At 40.3% G+C, this 24,003-nt stretch overlaps 1 protein-coding gene across 4 annotated transcripts in view; it reads right to left on the bottom strand.

Annotated features, from left to right (window-relative positions):
* Nucleotides 1-24,003, bottom strand: part of MAPRE2 (microtubule associated protein RP/EB family member 2) — a 145,924-nt gene that overhangs the window by 25,144 nt on the left and 96,777 nt on the right. For all 4 annotated transcript variants that reach the window (XM_037154462.2, XM_037154461.2, XM_037154460.2 and 1 more), the window contains 2 exons: nucleotides 11,006-11,151; nucleotides 7,435-7,648 (listed from right to left, as the gene is read on the bottom strand). In XM_037154462.2, the coding sequence (XP_037010357.1) occupies nucleotides 7,435-7,648; nucleotides 11,006-11,151 (360 nt within the window). The remainder of the gene's footprint in view (nucleotides 1-7,434; nucleotides 7,649-11,005; nucleotides 11,152-24,003) is intronic.

The following is a 24,003-nucleotide window of genomic DNA, read 5'->3' as shown; positions in this document are numbered from 1 at the left end:
TGCTATTTCAAAAGGTTAAGATTTCATTCTTTTTATGGCTGAGGAATATTCCTTTGTATATTTGTCCTGTAGCTCTTTTATCCACTCATCTATTGATGGGCACTTGGGTTGCTTCCATATCTTGGGTATTTGTAAACAATATTGCAATGAACACAGGGGAGCATATATCCTTCCGAATTAGTGTTTGGGTTTTTTTTCAGCTATATAACCAGAAGTGGAATTGCTGGGTCATAAGAGTCGTATTTTTAATTGTTTTGAGGTAGCTGCATACTGCTTCCACAGTGGCTGCAACAATCTGCATTGCTACCAGCGGTGCACTAGGGCTCCCCTTTCTCCACATCCCTGCCAGCCCTTGTTTGTTGATTTATTGATGATGGCCATTTTGAAGGTATGAGGTGATACTGTGGCTTTAATACATTTCTGATGACTAGAGGCACTGAGCATCTTTTCATGTTCACTGGCCATCTGAATGCTCTCTTTGGAGAGGCATCTGTTCAGGTCCTCTGTCCACTTTTTAATTACATTGTTTCTTTCGCGTTCAGTTGTGTGAGTATGCTGTATGTACAGTACAGCACAGGGAATACAGTCAGTAATATTGTAATAACTGTGCTCAGTGCCGGGTGGGTGCTGGAAATATTGGGGGGGGACACTTTGTAAAGTATGTGACTATCTAACCCCTCTGTTGTACACCTGAAACTAATGTAAAATAATATTGAATGTAAACAGTAATTGAAAAAAAAAAAGAGCGAGAACTAGAAAAGCACCTACAGGACCTGTGGGATAATTTCAAAGGCTCTGCCGTACAGATAAATGGAAGCCCAGGAGGACGGCATTGAGAGAGTGAAGCTGATAAAAATACTTGAAAAAATAATGGCTGGAAATCTTCCAAATGTGGTAAGAGACATAAACTTACAGATTTAAGATGTTTAATAAACTCCAAAACAAGATAAATTCAACAAAAACCATGATTAGGCACATCACAGCCACACTACTGAAAACCAAAGAGAGAGAACCTTGAATTCAGAGCAGAACGTCTTCTGTAAAGGGGGAGAATGGTTAGCACAAGCGTGCACTTCTTATCGGTGGAGGCCGCAGAGAGTGGAGCAATAGCTTTAAAATGCTGAAGAAAGAGGCAAAGAAAGAAAAGATCAGCCTGAACTCTTTGGGGAAATAGTTCTCAAGGATGGAGGTGATATAAAGATATTTACAGAAATAGGAAAACTAATAGGAGTTGCTGCCACTGGATCTGCTCTGTAAGGAATGCTAAAGAAAATTATTCTGTCTGGAGAGAAATAAAATCAGCAGAAAACGCAGATGTTCAGGAATGAAGAACATTGCAAATACAAATATAAAAAATAAATAATTTTTCTTAATTTCATTAAAACACAGATGACTGTATACATCAGCACTGCTTAATAGAAATATAATGTAAACCATGTTATTTAAAATATTCTAGTAGCAACAACTTTTAAGATTAATTTTAATATGTGGAAACTATACAAAGTATAATTTCTACATGTGATCAACATAAAAATTATTAGATGAATTATTATATTTTAAAGGATTACATTTAATAATTCTTATAATAATTATATTTTCTCAGTCTTTTAAAACCAGAATGAATTTTGTACATATAGCACATTTTGACACAGAATAGGCCCATTTAAAGGGTCCAAAACCACTGTATTAAACAGCACTGATTTAAAACAAAGGCTTTAACATTTTCTTATGGTTTATAATGCGTGTAGATGTAATATGTATACATAACAGAGGGCAGTGAAGGGAAGGGCTGCCAGGATTCCACATTTACATGAAGCAGTATATTAATTTTAAGTAGAATGTGAAAAGACAAGACTGACTCTATACAAAGAAGCATAGTTAAAAAGGCAACAGATAAATTAAGATGGAATGCTAAAATATTTTTAAAATTCAGAGGATGACAGGAAAGGAGAAACAGAAAAACAAAGGAAGAACAAGCAGAAAACAAATGATAATATGGCAGATCTAAATCCAACCAAATCAATAATTACATTAAGTTATAATGGACCGGATACTCCAATGTCCAGAGATTATCAGAATGAATAAATATGCCAGACCCAATGATTGGCTGTTTACAAGAGACATACTTTAAATATTAAGGTCAAAACTAACCTGTCACGGAGAAAGATACACCGCGCAGACAGTAAGCATGAGAAAGCGGGAGTGGCTTCATTCAACCAGGTAGACTGAACTTCAAGACAAAGACTATTACCGAAGATCAAGAGGGACTCCATAAAATGCAAAAGTCAGCTCATCAGGATGACCCAATAATCACACACACATGTGCACCTAACAGAGCTTTAAATACAGGAAACAAACTGTGTGCCATTCAGGGAGAAACAGATAATTCCACAATCAATGCTAACACTGTCTTCTCAGCAATTGGCAGAACCAGACGACAAAAAGACCAGTAAAAACACAGAGGACCTGATAACACTACCCACTACCTTGATCTGATATTTCTACACTACTGTACAACCAACAGCAGCAGAATCCATATTTTCAAGAACATGTGGTATGCTGACCAAGAAAGACCATATTGGTCTTTCAGTTTATGGGCCATAAACTGAAGATCAGAACAGGGAGAAGAACCACTATGAACTGCTACGTTTCACTGCCTCTCCTAAAAAACAAAACAAAACTTTTTGGGAAAGTAAAAGCAACCCTTCTTTCCCTATACAGGGTGACAGGTGATGCTTACTTCAATTACAGGTGCTCAGGCATGCTCAAACGACACTGAACGGATAAATCAATACACCCGGACACCTTGCTCAGCTTCTATGAACAGCCTCAGGGAACCGTAAAATAGAGAAAACTGGAAATGAAAGTATTCAATATTCAATACAGTTTTCAAAAATGCAGGATTTATTTAAATCTACATTTATGAGTTTAATTATGATTTTTCAAATACCTTATTCTATTACATTTCTTAGGCTGCTTCCTTTTGGAAATCATTTTTCTACTATTTCTATTAAATTGGTTTTAAATCTAGAACACTGAAGTCCCTAAGGAAAAGAGAAAGCTTAGACTCAATTTCCATGGCAACTCTAAATCCATCACGCTATATTTGTATATGAGAGTTTGATTTAAATACATTAATATATGTGAATTTGCAATGTGGCTAAGCTGTGGTTGCTATAGGAACTGCACTTTCAAGTTTCCTTTTAGGTTTAGTTAAGTGCTCACACATAAAAACTGATCCCCTTGCAGCTGTCTCGAGTTGCAGATATGGCTCAGAGCAATACATCTACAAATACTATGACTCGTGATGATATGTACACTTACTAGATATCTATCATTATGAAAATGTGTATTTTAATACACACTCCTTGTTGGTATATCAAAACCAATTCAAGACGCATCCCTGCAAGTGTACGTAGATAGGATAAGACTCGCCAGGCAGCTCTGCACACTTGCATGACGGCCCTAGTCCTGCTGAAGCTGCTCCAGTCTAGGGAAGTCACCTGACCACACACAGAAACCACGTGGACTCTACAGCTTCTCTGAATCCACAGAACATCCAGGGTCTGTACGGAAATGGCAGAAAAATCTAGCACACTGTCACAAAACAGAAAGCATGAGTATGTGGAGTGTGACCATTTCATGCATACGCAAATGGCCTGTGGCGTATGGCTACATGTGTTGAGTCCGTATGTCATAAACAGTGCTTCCTTGACGATGCAGATGGTCCCTTCTTAACGGTCAACACATGGATCACCCAGTCCCTGATCAGTTTTTCATTTTAATACAGTCCCTTTGCCACTGAGGCAAGTTAATTTTAATATTAACCTAAGGAAATATCTTGGGAGAGAGAAATCCACTACAAAATGAACCAAGTGTTCCAAAGCCAAAATAAAAAAAAATAATTAAAGACCATCTTTTCTCCCACTTTTGATTATACCAACCATTGCTTGTCTCCACTAAGGAGGCAATTCAGAAACGACCGAGCTCAGAGGTGGGAACAGAAATTACTGCTGAATGCTACTGATCTGGCACCACTGTGAGGGAACGGTGACTGCTGATGTGGGTTTTCCAGGCAGCTGAGCCCCACTCTTGTCCACCACTTTCATTTGCCCTAAACTTTGGATGGACAAGATCACACTGTGTATGACGAGGATGGCCTTGGATGATTTCAGACCAGAGGCCAGGAGGCCTGTTCAGAGACTGTGAAGTAGCTCATGGGGGAGATGGTTACACACAGAAATTAAAGAGAATCTGAGAGTTGGAAGGGAACCTTGAGGGCAGCTGAGATGCACGGAGGTATCAGATGCTCAGGCTTCTGGGTTCTTCAGTAAGGCTTTGGTAAGTATTTGTGGCTCTGCTTGTACTCTCTAGACATCAGTGTACTCCTTGCCCCAGTGAGTTATGTTCTCTAGACATCAGTGTACTCCTTGCCCCAGTGAGTTATGTTCTGAGAAGCCACATCCCCAGGTTTGTTAAAATTATCCAGTGTGTCTAAGTTAAGAAAGAGCAAACAGATGCTAGATAAATATCCTAGGAACCCTCTTGTGTGTGCAGAGTGAAGTGCATGGATTTATAGCAGATCTTACAATGCCTATTCTGACTCATAGAAGACATTTTGGCTTACTTTTTATTTTTTACCATATTCCTGAGAGTTGGATATATGACCTTTAGAAAAATGAGGTCCTTACTGTACTTATAGGGCCCTTTCTAGTGTAGCTTTTAAAACAACGTTCTGCATGTAATGTATCCCTTGCTGTAATTTTTTCCATAGTTTTACTACCCCACAATGTCCAAGAGTCACAATATATTTTGTCGAAAAGGGCAAGACCCATTTGGATTCTGCAAACACCCTTTCTCCCTGATGAAGGCCAGTGAGGTGAACATGGACGAGGTATCGGGAACCACGTCTCAGGAATTACTGCCTCCTGGAACATTCAAAACCAAATTTATTTCCTGTTGACATTAATCAATTTCCTGAGCTTTAAGATCTGGAAAAAAATATGTCTCTTTCAGGTTCACGGACATTCTTTCTACCAAAATGGCACAAGTGGCTCTGTGGCTTTGGTGAAGACAGATGAGGGATTCCTAGGAGACGCGGCCCAGGCAGCCTAAGTACAGCTGTTTGAGGGAGTCGAGGGGCTGTGCCCATCTGGGGACACACCATGGCTGTGGAAGACAAATATTCAGAGGCCTGTCCAATTTCACTACTTAAAACTTGAAAAAGTGGCCGCCGAATTTCAAGTTATCATTAACAGCTACAGGAGATGACCCGACGATGAGAAAGATGAGAAACATGAGAAACAGCAGCCACCTTGTTCTCAAACTGTCCCGCCCTCCCCCTCCACCCTCCCGCCCAATCCCTAACTCTGCAGAAAACCCACCACTCCTCTTTCCCAGCTCCTGGGCTGATGCAAGTTGCTAACAAAAGTTCAAGGCCGTGGTAAATTTTGTTCCCCAGACTTCTTGTGGCTTAATTTTTATCCGACTTCTCAGTACTTTTGCTCAAAAAAAAAAAAAAAAAAAGATATTCCCTTTCCTCTCTAAACCTCCACTGATGCCCTTGACCTCATTTCCCCCCCTCCACCTTCAGGTTCTGTTCCACCAATTTCCCTTCGTTTTTCCTACTTTCAGTTATTCCTTCTCCATGGACCCTTCTCCCATCTTACACACCTGCTCCCTGTGCTTTGTCCTAAAAGCAAACAAAAAACAGATCAAGGACATTACCATTCTCCTTCCAATCTTACTTCCTGAAGCGACTGTCAGCTTTTTACCGACATCAACAAAATGCCTTTATTTTTCTCAGTTTTTTCCCTGACGAATGTGGTGAAGGTGGAATCTGCTCTTACTGCATCACGTTCACACTTGTCAGGTCGTGCCCTTGTTAAGTCACTGCAATGTAGGTGCGTGCGATCAGCATTTTAACAGACCAATTCCCTGAAGGATTATTAATCACCTCCTAGGAGTCAGATTTCTTCGGCCTATTTTCAGGCCTCCTCCTATTTGATCTCTCCACAGTGAATATTCGGCCCTGTTGGAGTCCGCTCTCTCTAGAAACATCCTACTGTTTGTTCTCTGGTGCTGAGCTCACCTGGCTTTCCCCTGTTGTTCATCTTTTTCTCAGCTGCCCCTTTTCTCTCTTGTCTCTTAAATGTATGCATTCCCAAAGGTCTGTGTTCAGTTTATTTCACATACGTTCATTTTCCCTAGGGCTTCAAAGCTGGATTTTTATGTGGTCTCAATTTCCTTCCTCTAATTCCTCAACCCACTCCTGGTTGCATCATTCCATGGAGTGGCCTCCACATTTAGAAATCCAAGGGACTCTCCCAGTCCTCATTGTACTCGACTCCTCAGCAGATTTAGATGCTGTGGGCCACTCTGCCCGCCTCCTTCTGCTTCCCCCATATGTCATGCCCTCATTTCCTTCAGTCTTTCTGGCATCTTCCCTGCTCCTATGCAGGCCCTTCCTTTTCTACCCAAACGTTAATGCTAGAGCCCTCACCCCTCCTCACTCAGGGCTCCTTTCCAGCTTCGACTGCATGGATATAGGCCAGCGTTTACCCCTAGTCTGTACTTCTCTGCATTCTAGACATGCGCTTGCATTGTTTAATATTAGCATTGCCATAACCATTTCAAACCCACCCTCACTGGAGGCTGGACAGAAATAAAGAATTTGTATTATTTACAAAATAAAGGTTAGTGGGGGGGGGAGGGCACAAACAAATGGTTTTTGAGGATTTTGTTAACTGTCCAGGACCACAACTCAGGTTTGTAGTTAATGACTCTAATTTTCAGAGAACACTTTGCTTGGTGAAGTCTGTTTCTCTGGGCGAGAATGTCTAATATATTTTAGAAAGGTTTTTATCTATAAAAGTTTAAAAAACTTTAAAGTTCTAGGTATTTATCTTCCATGACTTCACTTTTGGCCAAAGCCAGATAAATGAGTCTTGCTGAATTTCATCACATAAAAATTGGCATTGATCCTTACAAGAGATAGGATGTAGATTTCATGAATTGTCTTTGAAAGGCCTCTGGATGATTCATACTAGAAAAGCATAAATCAGTTCATATTCTGCTATGTACTGCCAGCAATGAAGCAGTAAAAATATTTCAGTCAAAATCTGAACAGACTTGAAATTTCTCAGGAAAAAAAAATACGAGAAAAATGAAATCTATCCCTAAAGTACTATATTAACACACAGCTTCAATGACTTAAAGTGAGTAGCTCTGCCTTTTCAATAGTTAAATAGTGACTATTAGACTTATTACAGAGAGGTCACTGCAAGGAAGATGAATGTGGTCAGACAACAATAAAAACTGTCCAGAGGCATTAAGATACTGACCGCTGGGAAGAATCAATCAAACACAGCCAAGCACAGGGGAGGCCTGAGCCATTTTCTAAGATGGAAGTGACTGCGTTCACTGCTACTGTACCTGCTGTTGGGGAGTTGGCGTGGTGAGACTTTTTCGGCAGGTTGAAGATCTGTTCGCCAGGGTCGGGGGGAGGAATTGCATCTTGCCCTTGTCGTGCTTCCACAGGATCATACTCCTTCCCATCGTAGTTGGCGTCATAGAACTTCTTAAACCACTGAATGAAATCCAGGTTGTCCTGGAAACGCCCTTTCACTAGCTTCTCCACTGGAATTACCTGCAACATAAAATCACCGTGTAAGTTGCCAGCGTAGGGTTTGTTAGTATGTAACACGACCGAAGTGGCCCCTAGATACGACTGTCTCCTACGTGTCTGCAATTCACAACTACTGGTCTCTCCTCCAGGTTCTTAGCCAGCTGTATTCGAGAATTCAGATAATTTTTCATCATATTAAAAAAAATACACTGAGATCTTGTAGTTGGTTCTCGTGGAATATTTAGTAATTCTCAACAACCAGACAAGACAAGGAATACCCTTAGCTGTCAAGAAGGTCTGGTTCCCTTTATAGTATGTTTATTGCCAAAGCATTGCACCCCAAAACATGGTCCTGGGATGTTGTGGTGCTACAACATGGATGGGTTTTTCTTATTTCTTTGTAGCACTTGGCCCAGTTGTGTTAGAATAAACTCTTGAAAGGATTATAGCTACAGAGTGTAAGACTCAAATCAGTGCAAATAGATACCAATCTAATGGTTCAAAGTGAGCTTTTGCACAGCTTATTAGCAATGTAGAGGAAGAGGCACCAAAACAACTAACTACAAAATAAAGAAGGGCCCAGTAATTCCTGGGGTGCCCAGGAGCCAACGTGCCATGGGAATGCAGAGGAACAGAAATGGAGGCTGACTGGGGCAGTCATGGAAGGCACTCTGGAGGAGGAGGTGCACAGCATTCACCTCAACTTCTGAGTTGAGTCTCAGCTTTTTCTTTCCTATTGGCAACTTAAAAAGCCAATCAACATTCCCTCCAGAGGTCTTACAGGAACCTTCATTTAAAAATTTTTTTAAATTTATTTTTCAACTACAGTATTCTTTTACTCCCATCCCAGCCCACCCCCTCCATGCCCCCACCTCCCTCCCATTTCCATCCCCCTTAGTTGCTGTCCATGTGTCCTTTATACTAGTTCCTGTAAATCCCTCCCATTTCCCCCCTGAAATTCCCTCCCCTCTCCCCTCTGTGCAAATGCTTAGCTTGGGCAGCAGCTGATTTTGAGGGAAAATGAAAAGGTTCCTAGCTATCCAAACTGCACTATTAATGATTCTTACTTTCTCAAACTTGGGCTGCAATACTAGTTGAACGTGAGCTATGAGAGTTATAAAAGTTAGGGAATGAGTCAAACTGTGTGTATGTGAGTGTCAGTGTGTGTGAGATTCAGCCAGAAACCCAGTGCTGAAAGAGAGCAGCTTCATTGAGTAATGTAATGAATGGGAATTGTATACATCAAATTTTCAGCAAGACTCTACCACCTTAGGAGATATACACCATGGGTATCCTAAGATGGATCATTAGGGCCACTTTAAAAAAGTGGAAAGACATCAAATATCAATGACAACTTGAAAGAAAAAAAGCAACTGAAGCATTTTAGGTCATCCATTAAACTAAATTATTAGCAATCAATTTTTTTTCAAAAATGATTGTTATGTCCCTAAAGCCAAAACTAACTCAGGTACAGAAAAAAATACAGAGAAGCAAACTTTTGGAGGAGACCACATTTTTCAAGATGACTCTTCCAGTAAGGGAGACTCGGGTGCCGGTGTCTTTTCCCCTCCTACTCCTCCCCCATTTCAGGGAAGTCTGCCCAGGGCAAGAACTTCCACACATGCACCTGATTGACTTTTCACTGTGCTGTTAAATAGTTTCTTGTCTTCTGATTTATAGTTCTTGTTTATGCTGATATTATTTAAGAAAGTGCCTTCTTAGAGCATAACGCCATTTAATTGACATGCTATACATTTTCATGCCTGCCAAACATGGAAATTTATAAACAGATTTAGATGCTGCTGCTTCATTAGCCATTCAAAGTAGACACTTAACTTCTGTTCACTTAAGCTTATATTCCCTATCAAAATGAAAGTTCCGGGCGTAAGCTCAAAATCTGAGTTTGCAAGTGAATCTTTGCACAGAAGCTTCCTGTGTGCTGTCGGGCTATGACAAACACAAGCACGGACTACTGTCTCTTGTCTCCAAAGACCCTGGGGTAGAGTCACGGCATTTTAAGCTAGAGAGGCCAACGTAGGCCGTCAAGGCCAACCAATCTCCCTCCACTACCCGCATTTTATCTCCGATGTTCCTAACAATGGCTCACCCACTCGGCATGTGGTACTTCTAGAGAGCCATGGAGCCCCTAATGTATTACTTAGCACCTTCCATCAACACACCTACAGAAGGTGCTTCTTTTCTTTTCGGGCTAGAAGCATGGATTGAAAAATTAAGGAAAAGGCTTAAGTGATGCTGCTAGTAAGTAAGGAGAACTCATACCCCTCTGGTTCTGAAGGAGCTAACTGGAAATTAAAATAAACTTGAAAAAATTCAAAAGGTTAAGATGTTAAAGGGAATATTTTCTGCAATACAAATTCTGAGAAAATTAGAAACCAATATTTTAATAAAATTTTGATAAGAATGCTTTGATTTAGAAAGGTATAAACCACATGAAATTAAAATAGTTTCCCAAACTTTTCTCTTTTCCTTTATGTAACCTCTATTTCTTAATAACCTAAGACTTAATTTGTTTATTTCCAAAGCATATTTATTGCTACTATCTATGCAAAAAATTTTTCCTATTTCTCCCCTGTTGGTTTATTTCTATCCCCTTATTCAAAATTAATTTCTTTCCAAGACTCTTTCCTCCACAAGATATCCTAAAGAAATAATATGAATTGAATATGTATATGAAGAGCAAGAACAGGCAGACTGTGTGGACTTTTGCAACAGTCCTTTATTTGGGGTGGGGGTGGAGGACCCCAGGCTAACTCCATTTGTGTCACTCTAGGACAAAACTATAAAATCCAAAGGGGAAAAAAAGGCAATGTATGGACACTAACAGAGAATTTGAGTATTTATTATGCTAGACATTTTCACATACATTCCTTCACTTTAACTTCCTATGACCACAGGGAAGGGGTTTTGGTCCTATTTTTCAGATGGGTAAACTGAGACTCAAAGGATGTAAATAACTGGCTCAACCCACGGAGCTGGGATCGAAGCCTATGCTGCTTCCACTGTAACCTGCGTGTTGCTCCAAAGTAACAAAATACAAAAAGAACCCCAGTAACATCTGGCAAACATAAAAATTTGTTATTTGCAATGCTAAAATAGAGTAACAACATTTTAACATCTGTAAATCCTGTTAGGGTTTTTAGTCTAATGGCTACAAATTTAGAAATTTTGTTAAATAAAAACTTCACACAAATGTAGAAAGTTAGGGTTTGATGCCTTATGCTGGGTACAGACCCCCAACCTAGTGCTGAGATATCAAGATATATCCCACCACTGATATTTTTGTTTTTACATTTCTACACAAAAACAATTTTGAAAAGAGAAAAATGCATTTTATGAAGGTACAAGTTACTGTCCTACCTTATCAACATTCATTCGCTTAAACGATGCTTGCAGAAGTTTAAAGTTGTGAATATACTCATGCTCCAATTTTGCTTGAAATTTTACTTTCTTCAAACTAATGCAGCCTGGAAAGAGCATGTCCATGAACTGGCAATAGGCCGCTCCTGGAAAGAGACAAGAAAAGCCCTGGAGTGAGTCTTACCTGCCCCCGAGGTGCCACCGTGGGCTGCCAGGCAGAAAGGAGCTGTCACCACGCGGGGCCCTCCTGGCCACGTGTACCCCTCTCCTCACCCCTGCCACACCCTCACCCCACCCCCCAGGTCTGGGCAGGGAGCGAAGGGCCGTGCCTCAGTTTATCTCCTGCTGCTTCCCCATCCCTAAGCACCGCGGGGTTGACACAGCGCTCATCACAAAGTCACCAGATGCCACGAACAACGAACACAACCCTGTACACGTTAATGCCAAGGAAACTGGGGTTAAAACAACTCTTCTTAGCTTCTGCCAGAAAAAAAGGAACCGATTTTTTCTTTCATCTAGCTCCAAGTTATCAAAATATATAAAGGTAAGTCAAAAATAGCAGAAATTCAAATGTGAGGAAAGTACTAAGTGCTCGTGAAATGAGTAGCTCGAAGAACAGCCACGTGCCCAAGCTGTTCTACATCCACTTTGTAAAATGGCCTAGGTGGAACTGCAACTAAGCCATCCAATACCAGAACCAGGGGTACACCAATTTAATCCCGGTCCAGAGCAACAGGGTTCCCGTGTCAACATGAAGGATGGAGACTCTGAAACCTGCTGAAGTTCAGAGTCATGCTGTTTATGACTGAGGAATAAAAATAACAGAAACACTCAATGAGTCCCCTGAGGAAGTACATAGACAAAAGGGCTTATTAGGCAGTCTTTGATTTTTTTATGAAGAACTCTAGATTTTGACAATTTCAACTAGAAAATTCTTGCCAGATTATGTTTACTGGTTCATGTCTTTTTTTATATTAAAGTCTAAAGGCATTCAGAAAAAGAAATTCAAAGCCAGAATGATTACTTTTCTTTTACAAGGAGGAAAAGCAGTCGAGGGTGGCCATTTCCGTGCTCTCTCTCTCCTTCCTTGCTTCTCCAGATCTCTGGGTCTGCTTCTGTAAGGCACCAATAATAGTGCTTTCTGGAACATAAGCTCCTTTCATCCTTTGGTACTGAAGTCTCTGAGAGAAGCCTTTCATTCCATTTGGGTGACTCACCTTAACACACCAAGAACCCCTAGGTCTCGTGTGTCAAATGGACATCAAACATCCTATATTGAGATAAGAATCCAAGATAAGCAGGGATGAGAAATCAGGGTTAGTGTAAGGGCTGCTAGACCAGGAAATGATATGGCAACTCGTTTGGAGATAAGAGCATAAAGTGATGAAATACAGGCCACAATAAGTATGTCCTGCAGAATCTGTGATCTTTCCCCTTAGATGCCAGTACCCTAAATACTAACTAGTCCATCTCTAGTCAAGCAGATGCGTTCTTTACAAACAAAACAAACCAAACCAAAACAAAAAAACATCAGAGGAGGTAAGAGAAACATGATTTTGGGTGTGTTCTTTAAAAAAAAATACTTTATTTATTTATTTTTAGAGAAAGGGGAAGGGAAGGAGAAAGTGGGAGAGAAACATCAATGTGTGGTTGCCTCTCATGTGCCCCCTACTGGGGACCTGGCCTGCAACCCAGGCAATGTGCCCTGACTAGGAATCGAACCAGCGATCCTTTGCTTCACAGGCCTGCGCTCAATCCACTGAGCTACACCAGCCAGGGCTTGGGTGTGTTCTTCTAGTCATCAACTATTCAGGTCTTCCTCTTGAAATGCCACCAGATGGAGTGCATTCCAATCACTACTTCAACATTATTTTCAGAGAAATGGGGGTGTCTAACTCCAAAAGTCTCATTACCTACTTTTTCAAGAGTTATTTTCACTTTTTGCCTTGGCTGGTGTCACACAGTGGATTGAATACTGGCCTGCGAACCAAAGGGTTACAAATTTGATTCCCAGTCAGGACACACGCCTGGGTTGCAGGCCAGGTTCCCAGCTGGGGGTGCACGAGAGGCAACCACACACTGACATTTCTCTCCTTTCCTTCTGCTCTCTCCAAAATTAAGTACGATCTAAAAAAAGGTTATTTTCACTTTTGTAGAGTTTAGCATAAAAATTTACCTATGGAGAGCCAGATATCCTTGTATTCTCACTTTCAAAATTTAAAAATAGCTCTTGAAAAACAACAATAAACTTCAACAGAGGGGCAGGGGAAGCAGAGAGAATGAGGGAAAGGGAGGAGAAAGGAACGCTCGCCTCCAGTCATTATCCAGAGAAAAATCATTGTTTATGTTCTGGTATGTAGTTTTTTTTTTTAAATTTAACAGACCATGATTCCCTTTATGAATCATATAATATTCTCTACTGACATTTTTAATGGCTTTCTGATTTTTATATCATGCTTAGCAATTTCCCAAACCAAGATTACATAAATATTCACGTGTATTTTCTTCAAATGCTTTTATGGTCTCAAGCTTCACATTTACATTCACATTCTGCATCCATGTGGAATTTATTTTGGTCTATGATATATACAGGATGATTTTAGTGATTCCAAATGTTAGTGGAAGTCTGTCATTTTTGGCTCTCCAGTATTTGGACAGCTTCTTACGTGAGTTGACGCTATAGCGCCCCGTGTCCCACCATGGTGGCAAAGGTGGGCAGACATCCCTCCCCTCCACCCCCCAGCGGTGAAAATGGAGGCTCATGACTCAGGTTCTGCATCTGGATGCTCGCTTGGTATCTGGGTCTTGATGGAGTGACAAAAACATGTGGGGACCATCGGAGTGTGGTCACGGAGGCAATGGTGGCTTCTGGAGCACTGAAACAGCGACTGCAGCCCTGTGGCCTCCTAACCACCCTAGTCCAGTGGCACAAGGCAGGCTGCTGTCCTCATGCCCCTAACACACTGTCTCCATTACTGTAGCTTTGTAGTCAGTTTTGAAATCAAAGGTAGAAGTCCTCCAACTTTGTTCTTCCTTTTCAAGATTGTCTCAGCTCTTCTGGGTCCCTTGTGTCTCTGTATTAATCTTAGAATCAGTTTATCCATTTCTGGAAAAAGGATATTTTGATAGGAGCCGAATTAAAGCTAGAGATTAATTTGGGGAATATTATGATCTTAACAATGATAAGTCTTCCAATCCATGAACATGGGCTATCTTTCCACTTATTTCATTTCATTTCTTTCTTTTTTAAAAAAAGATTTTATTTATTTATTTTTGAGAGGGGAAGGGAGGAAGAGAGAGAGAGAGGAGAGAGAGAGAGAGACATCAATGTGTAGTCGCCTCTCATGTGTCCCCTACTGGGGACCTGGCCTGCAATCCAGGCATGTGCCCTGACTGGGAATCGAATCAGCGATCCTTTGGTTTGCAGGCTGGCGCTCAATCAACTGAGCCACACCAGCCAGGGCCCACTTATCTCATTTCTTTCAACGATGTTTTAAGGTTTCCAATATATATGTCTCATACTTCTTTTGTTAACTTTATTACTATTTTGTTCTCTTTAATGCTATGATAAGTAGAATTGTAGTCTTCACTTTGAGATTGTTTTCTGTTAATATATAGAAACAATTAATTTTTAGATATATATCTTGTATCCTGCAACCCTGCTTAACTCATTTATTAGTTACAACAGTTTTTTTCTTTTAGGATTTTCTATGTATAAAGTCATGACAAACACAGTGCTACTTCTTCCTTTCCATATCGAATGCCTCCTATTTCTTTCTCTTGTCCAATCACCCTGGCTAGAACCTCTAGTACAATATTGAATAAAAGCGCTGAGAGTGGATACTCGCGTCTTATCCTGGTCTTAGGGGGAATTATTTAGTTTTTCACTGCCTAGTATGACATTAGCTGTGGATTTTTCACAGACAGCATTACTAGACGGAGGAGGCATTACATCACTGCCTTCTATTCCTAGTCTGGTTAGTGTCATCATGAAAGGGTGTTTACTTTTGTTAAATACTTTTTCTGCATCTACTGAGATTATCATGTGGCTCTTGCCCTTTATTCTACTAATATGGTATATTATATTGGTTGCTTTTCATATGTTAAACCAACCTTGCATTAATTATAGTTGATCATGGTGTATCCTTTTTGTTTCTAGGTTTACTCTGCTAATATTTTCTTTAGGATTTTGTGTCTGCATTCATAAGAGATGTCGGTCTGTAGTTTTCCTATATCCTTATTCTGTTTTGGTATCAGGGTATTACTATTCTCATAGAATGAGTTGGAAAGTTTATCTTATTTTTTGGAAAAGTTTGTGGAGGATTGGTGTTAACTTTTCTTTAAACATTTGACAGAATTCTATCAAATGAATTACATACCAGATCCTAGTCTATAACATGATCTTTTAGGTATAACATCATGTCATATTTTCTAGAGTCAAAGGAGACCTTGATCTTTCAGAAATATTTTATTGGACTTTGAGAGCTTGCTGAGGATTTGTTGCTACTGCCTCTGGGTATGTCCATTTGAGCAGGGAACTTCTGGTTCCCTAGATTGCTAATGCTTAAGAGACACCCTGAAAAGGATACCTTGGAGTTAATGTTGCCACTAAGAACATCACCAAGGGTTCTTGTTGGGGCGGGAAACCACATTAAGGCGTCACCTGAACGAGCCTGTTGGATTCTGGTTCCTGTGTAATGCCGACCCTGTATTTGGACTCTGGATCACGTCTCCTGGCACCTTCTCACTGTTGTCACTCCTACAACTACTCTCACTCTCTCTTACAATGTCGTTTGTTTAAATCTGTATGGATTATTCCTACAAACATACTTTGATATCATCTCACTTTGTCAAAATAAAACATTAAAAAAACCCTTCCTAATTCCACATCATTCTTTTGCTAATGTACTGTATCTCCTCCTATACCCAGCAAACCTTGACAAAACTGTCCCTATTTCCCTGGTTCCACCTACCATTCAAACCAATTCAATTGCCCTCAATAGCTTCTCTGTTATCAAACCTGACAATCCCTTTTCTTTCTTCATCCAACTCAACCTCTGAATATTTGGCCATGTTACCCATTCCCTCCTTCTTGAAATTCTATATTATCTTTCTTCATCAGATAAACAGTCATTGCCATTGTCCTGGAAGTCTAGCCAGCCACAAATTAGGATGTTCCTCATTGGCAGGTGTCAGATTTTTGGGTCATTTTATTAACCTTGCAGAAATGTGACCTACATTTTGCACTGATCTCACTTTCATCACATTATGCCAAGGCTACCATTATTCAGAACACGTCTCCTTGCTAAGGATACTACCGTGGATTCCTATAAAACTACTAAAAATCCTAACCCCTTGCCTGGCCTCCAGTCCTCTCTCTACCCCTCCCTTGCCTAATTTCCCTTTGGGAGCGTTCACACGGCCTTCCTTGTTCTTCCTAGAGTGCTTCAGGTCTGTTCCTGCCTGGGGCTGTTTCCCCTGGAACTCCACATTCTCCCCGCCATTCAGATCGAGGCTGAGATGTCACCTCAGAGAGGCCCTCCCTTACCATGCCATCTGAAGTGACTCTCCAGCCACTTTTTATCACCTCATCCTGTTTTATGTATGGTATTTTAATGTTAATTCACATGTTGACTTTTCCCTCACTGGAATGCAGGTTTCTAGAGAGCTTGTACCTAATTTCTCTTGGTCCCCTCTTTATCTGAGCCTTTAATACAGTGTCTGGCATAACATGGGCTTCAGTAAATATCTGGTTAACAAATGAAGGCCTACTGGGAAGAGCAGCTAAACCACAAAGACTAGCAAATAATAAAATTCTAATGTTACCAAAGCTCTGAATAGTAAGTATTAATGGAAGAGTTGCTATATATTAAGAATTGATGAGGTATAAATATTTAAAAACAACCAAAAATATAATCCAACCAAAACAAGAACCACTCTGGAAACCAAGTCTGCAGAAAAGTAAAAGATAAACTTCAAAGGGTAGAACATAACATATTCAGGTAGAAGCAATTCAAATTCTACAATGTTGTGCTCACCAAGAGATTAATTATGATGGGCTATGCTGTGAGCCTGTAAGCTCAAAGTGCTACTATAGTTATGAAGACCAAGAAAATTCTGGAAATGACTGTGAAATATAAACAAGGAAAATATTCTGTCTTTGTACTGTGCCATGCTATGCTTGCGCCTATAGCCGTAAGGATGATTTCAGCTGTTATACAACACAAGCGACATAATGGAGCTGGGAAGTTTGGGGACAGGAATCGGAAATGAACAGATAGGGCACTGTGTGAAGGCAGAGCTCTAAAGTGAACATCCATCCTCAAATGATTTGGGGGTTTATGATTTAAGTCTATGAAGTCATGAAAAGCAGGAGATGATCTCATTTTTACCAGCTCTCGGGACTTCAAAAGAATACTATTGGAATAAGTGAACATTTTAAAAAGGAAATGTTCATCTAACAAAAAAGAAATATTAGTAATAATAAATTTATGGAATATATTATGCCAAGAGATACAAGAAATGAAAACAATCTTGTATAAAATCTATGAAAACTTTCATATCTATTTTTAACATTCTGAACCCTAGAGAGGTAAGTATTACTTACCATCATCCCTATTTTATAGATTTGGGAATGAGACTCAGCTAAATACATAACAGAAGTGGGATTTAAACTCTGATCTAAACTTCAGTTTTTAAGAACTTTCCCCCTTCTCTATGAATTTTCAAGCTTATTACTTCCTAGAAGCAGCAAAGTTTTAAGGTTTAAAAAATTTTCTAGATTATAAGGAGTTACAAAGGAAACTGCAAAAGAATCCCTGAACCTTTCACACTGGTGTCAGGGCACCAGCGTTATCTTTCCTATTTGCAGTAGAACCTTAGGCTGAATGCATGGATTGTTCACCTGTTCCAACATTGTGACTGCATATACTTTTAAGAACTTCATTTTACATATGTATATAATGTGTGTGTGTGTGTGTGTATATAAAATAAGCATTTCATCTCTTCCCTCCCTCTCTCTTCCCCTGTATACATTTACACATATACACACACACACACATAAATATAATTGCTATCAACATCTCATAGCACTTCCCCAGCAATGTGACATAATCTTTGGAGCAGGCATGGAGGCCTATCAGGTTCTGCTACAAACAGCTACTCGAATTGCCCCTCTGAGTTTTATACAGAAATGCCTATATCACTGAGGGATCCAGTTACAACTTTCCACAATCTTCTTTGCTATTGACGAAGGGTTGGAAGAAAAGAATGATGATCTTAATGTACTGGACACGGCTGTGCAATTATACCTTTCATTACAGGAATCACTATAGGTAAATACTTTGTAAAAAACCCATCCTCTCAATCTAATATCAGTGAGGACCAGTGAGGACCAGTGAGGGGCGGGAAGAACAGAGAACCGGACCATTTTGCTCGTGGACCTAAGCCTTAGTCATCCTGACGGAACTGTGACATGTCATCATACCCTTTGGAGCCAAGAGTACTTCTGTCTGCACATCGTCAGGTCTGGAGAGATCTCTTGAGCTCTAAAATTAGATGCTTCTCTAATCCGCAGTCTGTTACCAACTTCTCCTTTAAGGGATACTCGATATTTCTGCTAATTAGGAGATAATGCTTCATCTTCACATGACTAAGACTTTTGCCAGTGCTCTGGTTCCCAGCCACGACCAGCTTTTGTCCTTGTTGCTGTAAGAGCGAGTGTACAGCTGTGCTGCGAGAGACTCCCTGGGGCAGCCACCTACTTGTGCTCTTTGCAGATTACAGGCCTGGACGTCCTGTCTTCCACATACTCCTCTCTGAGCTCTTGACAGTTATATACTCAGTGGTGTAACCATAGTTTCTGCCATCTTTAGTGTTTAATATTAAGTAATCTTCATTTTAGAAATATCTTTCACACCAGAATTTAGTTGAATATTAAACAGCTTTCATATTCATCACAAGATCATTTCAACTATCTGCACTTCCAGCCCCGTCTTTCCTTGAACTGATCTTGCTACGGAAATGCATCTGTCGCCACGGCGCGCCTCCTGCGGAAGGCAGCACTCCGCTTTGGGATCAGCGCTTCCTAACAAGGAGAGCGAGGCTGCAAAGCAGACGGTTACCTGTTTCCAACACATCAGCAGAAATCTCTTTACCTACACAAACATGAGGCTTGAAGAGCTGCACGGCATTTGTGAAGTAATGCTTTGAAACGTTAATATTTTAAAGGAACTTAAAATCCCAAAGTTCAGCAGCATTTTTCTAATCCAACAAAAATAGGATGAAAGTAGTGGCTTTGTGTTGTTTTTATAGGCATCTTTCACATTCTTGGCACGAACAGCGGCTTAAGAGCTTCAGTTACCACAGTATTATTCAACTCTTCAAGTGAACTCAGGAGACTGGCTGCTTCACCTGCCCTGAGTCACAAAAGCAAAAAGATAGATCCAGAGTTTAGAAATCTGGTTTCAGCTGAGCTAGGTCCCTGCCATCCCCGCAGTCCTCACCGAGCTTCCGGCTTCTTCCACCCTTCTTGGAGTTATGTCAGAAACTTTTAATTCCTATTTTAAATAAGTCCCAAAGACAAGCAGATTTCAAACTGATGCCAGGAAGAGGAGAAAGAGTAACAGCCAGCAGGGCGACTGCCACTCCTGCTGGCACGGACAGAGAAGGCTTCTGTGAGCTGTGCAGAGTGCGGAAAGGCGCCCCTTCGCCACACTCAGGGTCAGCTGTCAAAGGGCATTCCCATCCCCTTTCTTTTACAGAAAAAGAAGTAAGCCAGCAGTCGTTTTCCAGGCAGACGGATTTTTCAGAGTATCAGCGAGTGTATTAAAAGGCCTTGTCACATCACACGGAGGGCCTTCATCTGACCTGTGCCCTCCGGTCCTTACTGATTCACATGATGTGAAACCTTTGTAAGAATCTTTTAAGGCTGCAGCAAACAGTAGTTAAAGGTACCAACGCCCTCTGTTCACAGCCCGACTTCAAAAACCAAGAATGCTTTTTAGAAAGTAATGTTGCCTTTCAATCACATTTTTATTAAGAAACTTGCAGAACAGTTAAAAGTGAGACCTGCCGTAGAGAAAACTGATCAGACATTAAGATCAATGTGCTGAGTTAATTTAAAAGTGCTTCTTCATCAAAAAATCATGAAAGAATGAAGAATATTTTCCCTTATCTTTCAAAAAGAAATTTCAACACAGTAAAGACCTGCATACCGATAGCCCTTGATTAAGATTTAGGTATCAGTATTTTTATTAAAAAGTAAATTTTAGAGAAACAGCTAGATTATAACAAAAATGCACAGTACTCAGAGAAGAGCTGATATATTAAAAATGGTATTTGTAAAAATAATTTTTGTAGAAATTAACTATAACTTGCTGAGTTGAAAAACTACAATGTAGAGAATGTTGAAGTATAAATGTACTATTTATAATTATTCTACCCAACACAATCATAATCACCCTTGTAACCTGTCATCTTGCATTTTAATGCTTTAGGAAAAAAGTACAAAACTACCAACCTACCTGTTGATACAAGAAAAGATTCAGCCAATGGAAGGAATAAAGAAATGGCAAGTGATGATATGTTGTTGGTATGGGAGATTTCTTTCCATTTACTAATTCACAACCAAATTGCAGTTATCACTTCTGTTTCATACTTCTAGTTTCTAACACCAGTGATTTCCTTCAGGGTAATGTGCTCATCAAATATGGCTTCCACATAGGAATCAAGAATGAAAAAAACACCTGGCTGGTGTAGCTCAGTGGATTGAGTGTGGCCCTGGGAACCAAGCAACCATGGTTCGATTCCCAGTCAGGGCACATGCCTGGGTTGCAGGCTGGTTCCCAGCACGGGACACACAAGAGGCAACCATACATTGATATTTCTCTCCTTCTCTCCCTCCCTTCCCCTCTAAAGATAAATAAATAAAATTAAAAAAATACAATGAAAGAAACAGGGGGAGAAAGGTTCTTCCTTTCCGACTGGCTGCAGCCAGCAGGTAAGTCAACACGGGCATTTACCCGTACATCTTTTATTACAAATAAAAAACAAGTTAGAAAGGTCCGCAAGAAACCCGTTCTGAAAGGGTCAGTTTTCTTATTAGGGTCATCACAACAGAAAGTTCTAGAAAGCTGTACTATCAGGAGATATCCTTTCTCTGTGTGCACGCACATATTTTCATACAGCTGTTTGTATTACCTCCTATACTTCAATAGGCAAAGATTTTGGGGGAAGTGTTGAAATTACATGATTAACTATGTAAAAAGGAAAATTTAAATTCAGAAAAGTTGGAGGAGGAGACAAGAATCTGGAAAAAACAAGAAATTTCCTCTTTAATTTTTGTAGTTACAGATCACCACTAAAGAAATGCCAATCTAGAGGTCTTTTAGAAAAATATTACTGTATTCATCTATGAAAAACCAATAAACCAACAAATATTTATTGAGGAATATGAGTTCAATCTTAACCCAGGAATTTAGCTTTGAGACCAGAGAAACAGATGTGGAAAAATCAACAGAAGTACAAAACAACTCTAAGTGCTAAACTATATGGCAAAGACACACAAATAGTAAAGGAGTTCAAAAATTCTGCCCAATAACAACCCAAGAAAGAGTTAACCAATATTACTGAACACATAAAGCCAGGTAAACCCTGCATGGTTATTTCCAGTCTTCAAGGAGCATAACCTCTGATGATGAGGTTATTCAATGACTAGAGACTGCAGAGCTCTGAAAACCGAATCGGGGGAGCTTACATGTTGCTGAAGGTGCTCAGGAAGAACAGGGTGGAAGGTGGCACTGCAGCTGGCCCTCAGTGGAGGCACTCCAAGCAAAGCCAGAGAACTAGAACACCTGGTGAAAGATGAGTTTGGGGAAATGTAGGGGAGAGATGGGGCTAAATACTGGAAAGATGGGTTGCAGGCAGACTTAATTTGGTAGGTACCAGGGAACCAATGCTTATTTCTGGGTACAAGTGTCAATAGAGAGAGTGCCTTAATAAACGATGACACTTTTAAACTCCAATTTTAAGAATACTCTATTTTAAGGGCAAATGAGATTAAGGGTAGGAAACCTAAAACTCACACCCATTTCCCAATTTCTCAGGGAACTTCCACTGCATCATTACTCCTATCATTCTATCAACAGGTCACTATGTGAACTCCAGGTTTTTATAGCTGATTGAGGAGGCTTTCAGTATAGTGTAAGACGTAATGATATGAATTGACAAGCATCAACCTGCAATCCATTCATACACAATGGGCCACTCTCTCTGGCTGCTCTTTTTGTGGCAGAGGTCACTGTCCTTGGGACTGGGAGCTCCAGGGTTCTTCCCAAATTTAAGCCACTTCATCTGCTCTCCAAGGCTTACAGGTGTGGGCTCCTTACTTGTCGCCACTCTCAACCTAAATCCAGTCCACCAGCTCTGACCAATCCCAGTGACATCCTCTACTTTCCAGGGATGAGCACTCTGGCACCGTAGCTCCCCAATAAGAGGCCTAATAGCCAGAGAAAGCCCGGATGGCCAGGGCTGGTACCAAAGGAAGCCCCCCAGTGATTGCAAGGAACTACCACAAAACATTCACGAAGACTGTGACATGTACGAGAATCTTTTTCTAGAATGAATTGCTTTCTGTTTCACAGATTATTCCCAGAACACACTGCTTTTCTAAGCACAATTCTAGATAGGAAGAACCCAAATTAGCATATGGAATGCACACGTATTTACCTCAGGGATTCAATCATATGACCACAGGAGAATTAAAAGCAGAACAGAATTTAATTTTAGTTAAAAAGAAAAAGAAAGCAGGACAAGAATTTTCTTTTTTTAAGGGTGGACTTAAACAATTATGTGTAATTTAAAAATTGACATACGTGCTTTCATTAAAATTTGGCTCTTCGGTTTTCTCAAGTTCTTTCATGAATTGTCATCCAAATGTAATTGGGAAGAAATAAAGGTGGAAAATGATCCTCTTTAAGGAGAATGTTGAGAAACTGCAGGAAATTGTGTTGGCATGAGTTTACACTTACATGCTTCTTACTGTCAAATAATTTGGTCATAAAAGCTTATGAGTGTTAATACTCGGGTAAGAACCAACCTTTGGAAGGGAGAGAAGAAAAAGGGAGGTAACCCGCAGGCTGCCAGGATTACGTAACGGTGACAGGGTAGGAACACCCAACCTGCCGAGTGATGGTGATTTTAAGAGTTGCCAAGAGGTTCAATTCTTCTGCGTCCAGCCCTGCGATTCTAACATGCCCAAGCATTTGACAGTGACTTCTGACACCTCCTTTTTTTAATAGTGTCTACCTGGCAGATCAACTGTAAACTTAAAAAAAAATCAGGAAAGAAATGAGTCAGGAACAAAATGTTTTCCTTTGATGAAGAGCAGATACTTGGCTTATCACCTTAGTGGTGTAGAAATTGGACGGCCTACTAATGTTTCAGATATTCCCATACATAGGCGCCCGTTAGTGCTGTGTGCTGTCTATGGTGAGACAGGCCGGATGTCTACTTTATCCAATGCCCTTGCTCCACTCTTGCTCTGTACTTGGGTAAGCTGAGGGGGGGAAAACTTGAATGCTTTGAATACAAAGGCATCAAGGAGAACTTTGGTAGTAGAAGAATGGGTCCTACCTGGGCATGATCTACATTATTTTTGTAAAGAGCTGCATCCTCAGATCCTGGCCCATTGTCTGACACACTGTAGATACTCAATATACTATAGGCATTCAACATATTAATACTGGCTGACCTCAGGAACATATAAAATATGCTAGAGCATCAAATCAATAACTAAGTGGTACCTTTACTCAAGATTTCCATCTTCCTCTTCTTGGCTTGAATCCTTTCTTAGTTTGAACAGCATTTCAGTTAAATTCCATTTTATTTTAAGTATTTACTGACCATCCATTAAATCTGCATGGATGTTTGGCTGAAGACCCAAACAAGGCTAAGATAAGCTTTTCTAGACTGAAATCATCTTCCCTTTCTTTGAATGC

This window comes from Artibeus jamaicensis, unplaced genomic scaffold (genome assembly GCF_021234435.1).
Source record: "Artibeus jamaicensis isolate MK-2021 breed Jamaican fruit bat unplaced genomic scaffold, CSHL_Jam_final contig_354, whole genome shotgun sequence".
Taxonomy (NCBI): Eukaryota; Metazoa; Chordata; class Mammalia; order Chiroptera; family Phyllostomidae; genus Artibeus; species Artibeus jamaicensis.
Note: the sequence above shows the minus strand (reverse complement) of the source record. Positions and strands in the feature narration are given on the sequence as shown.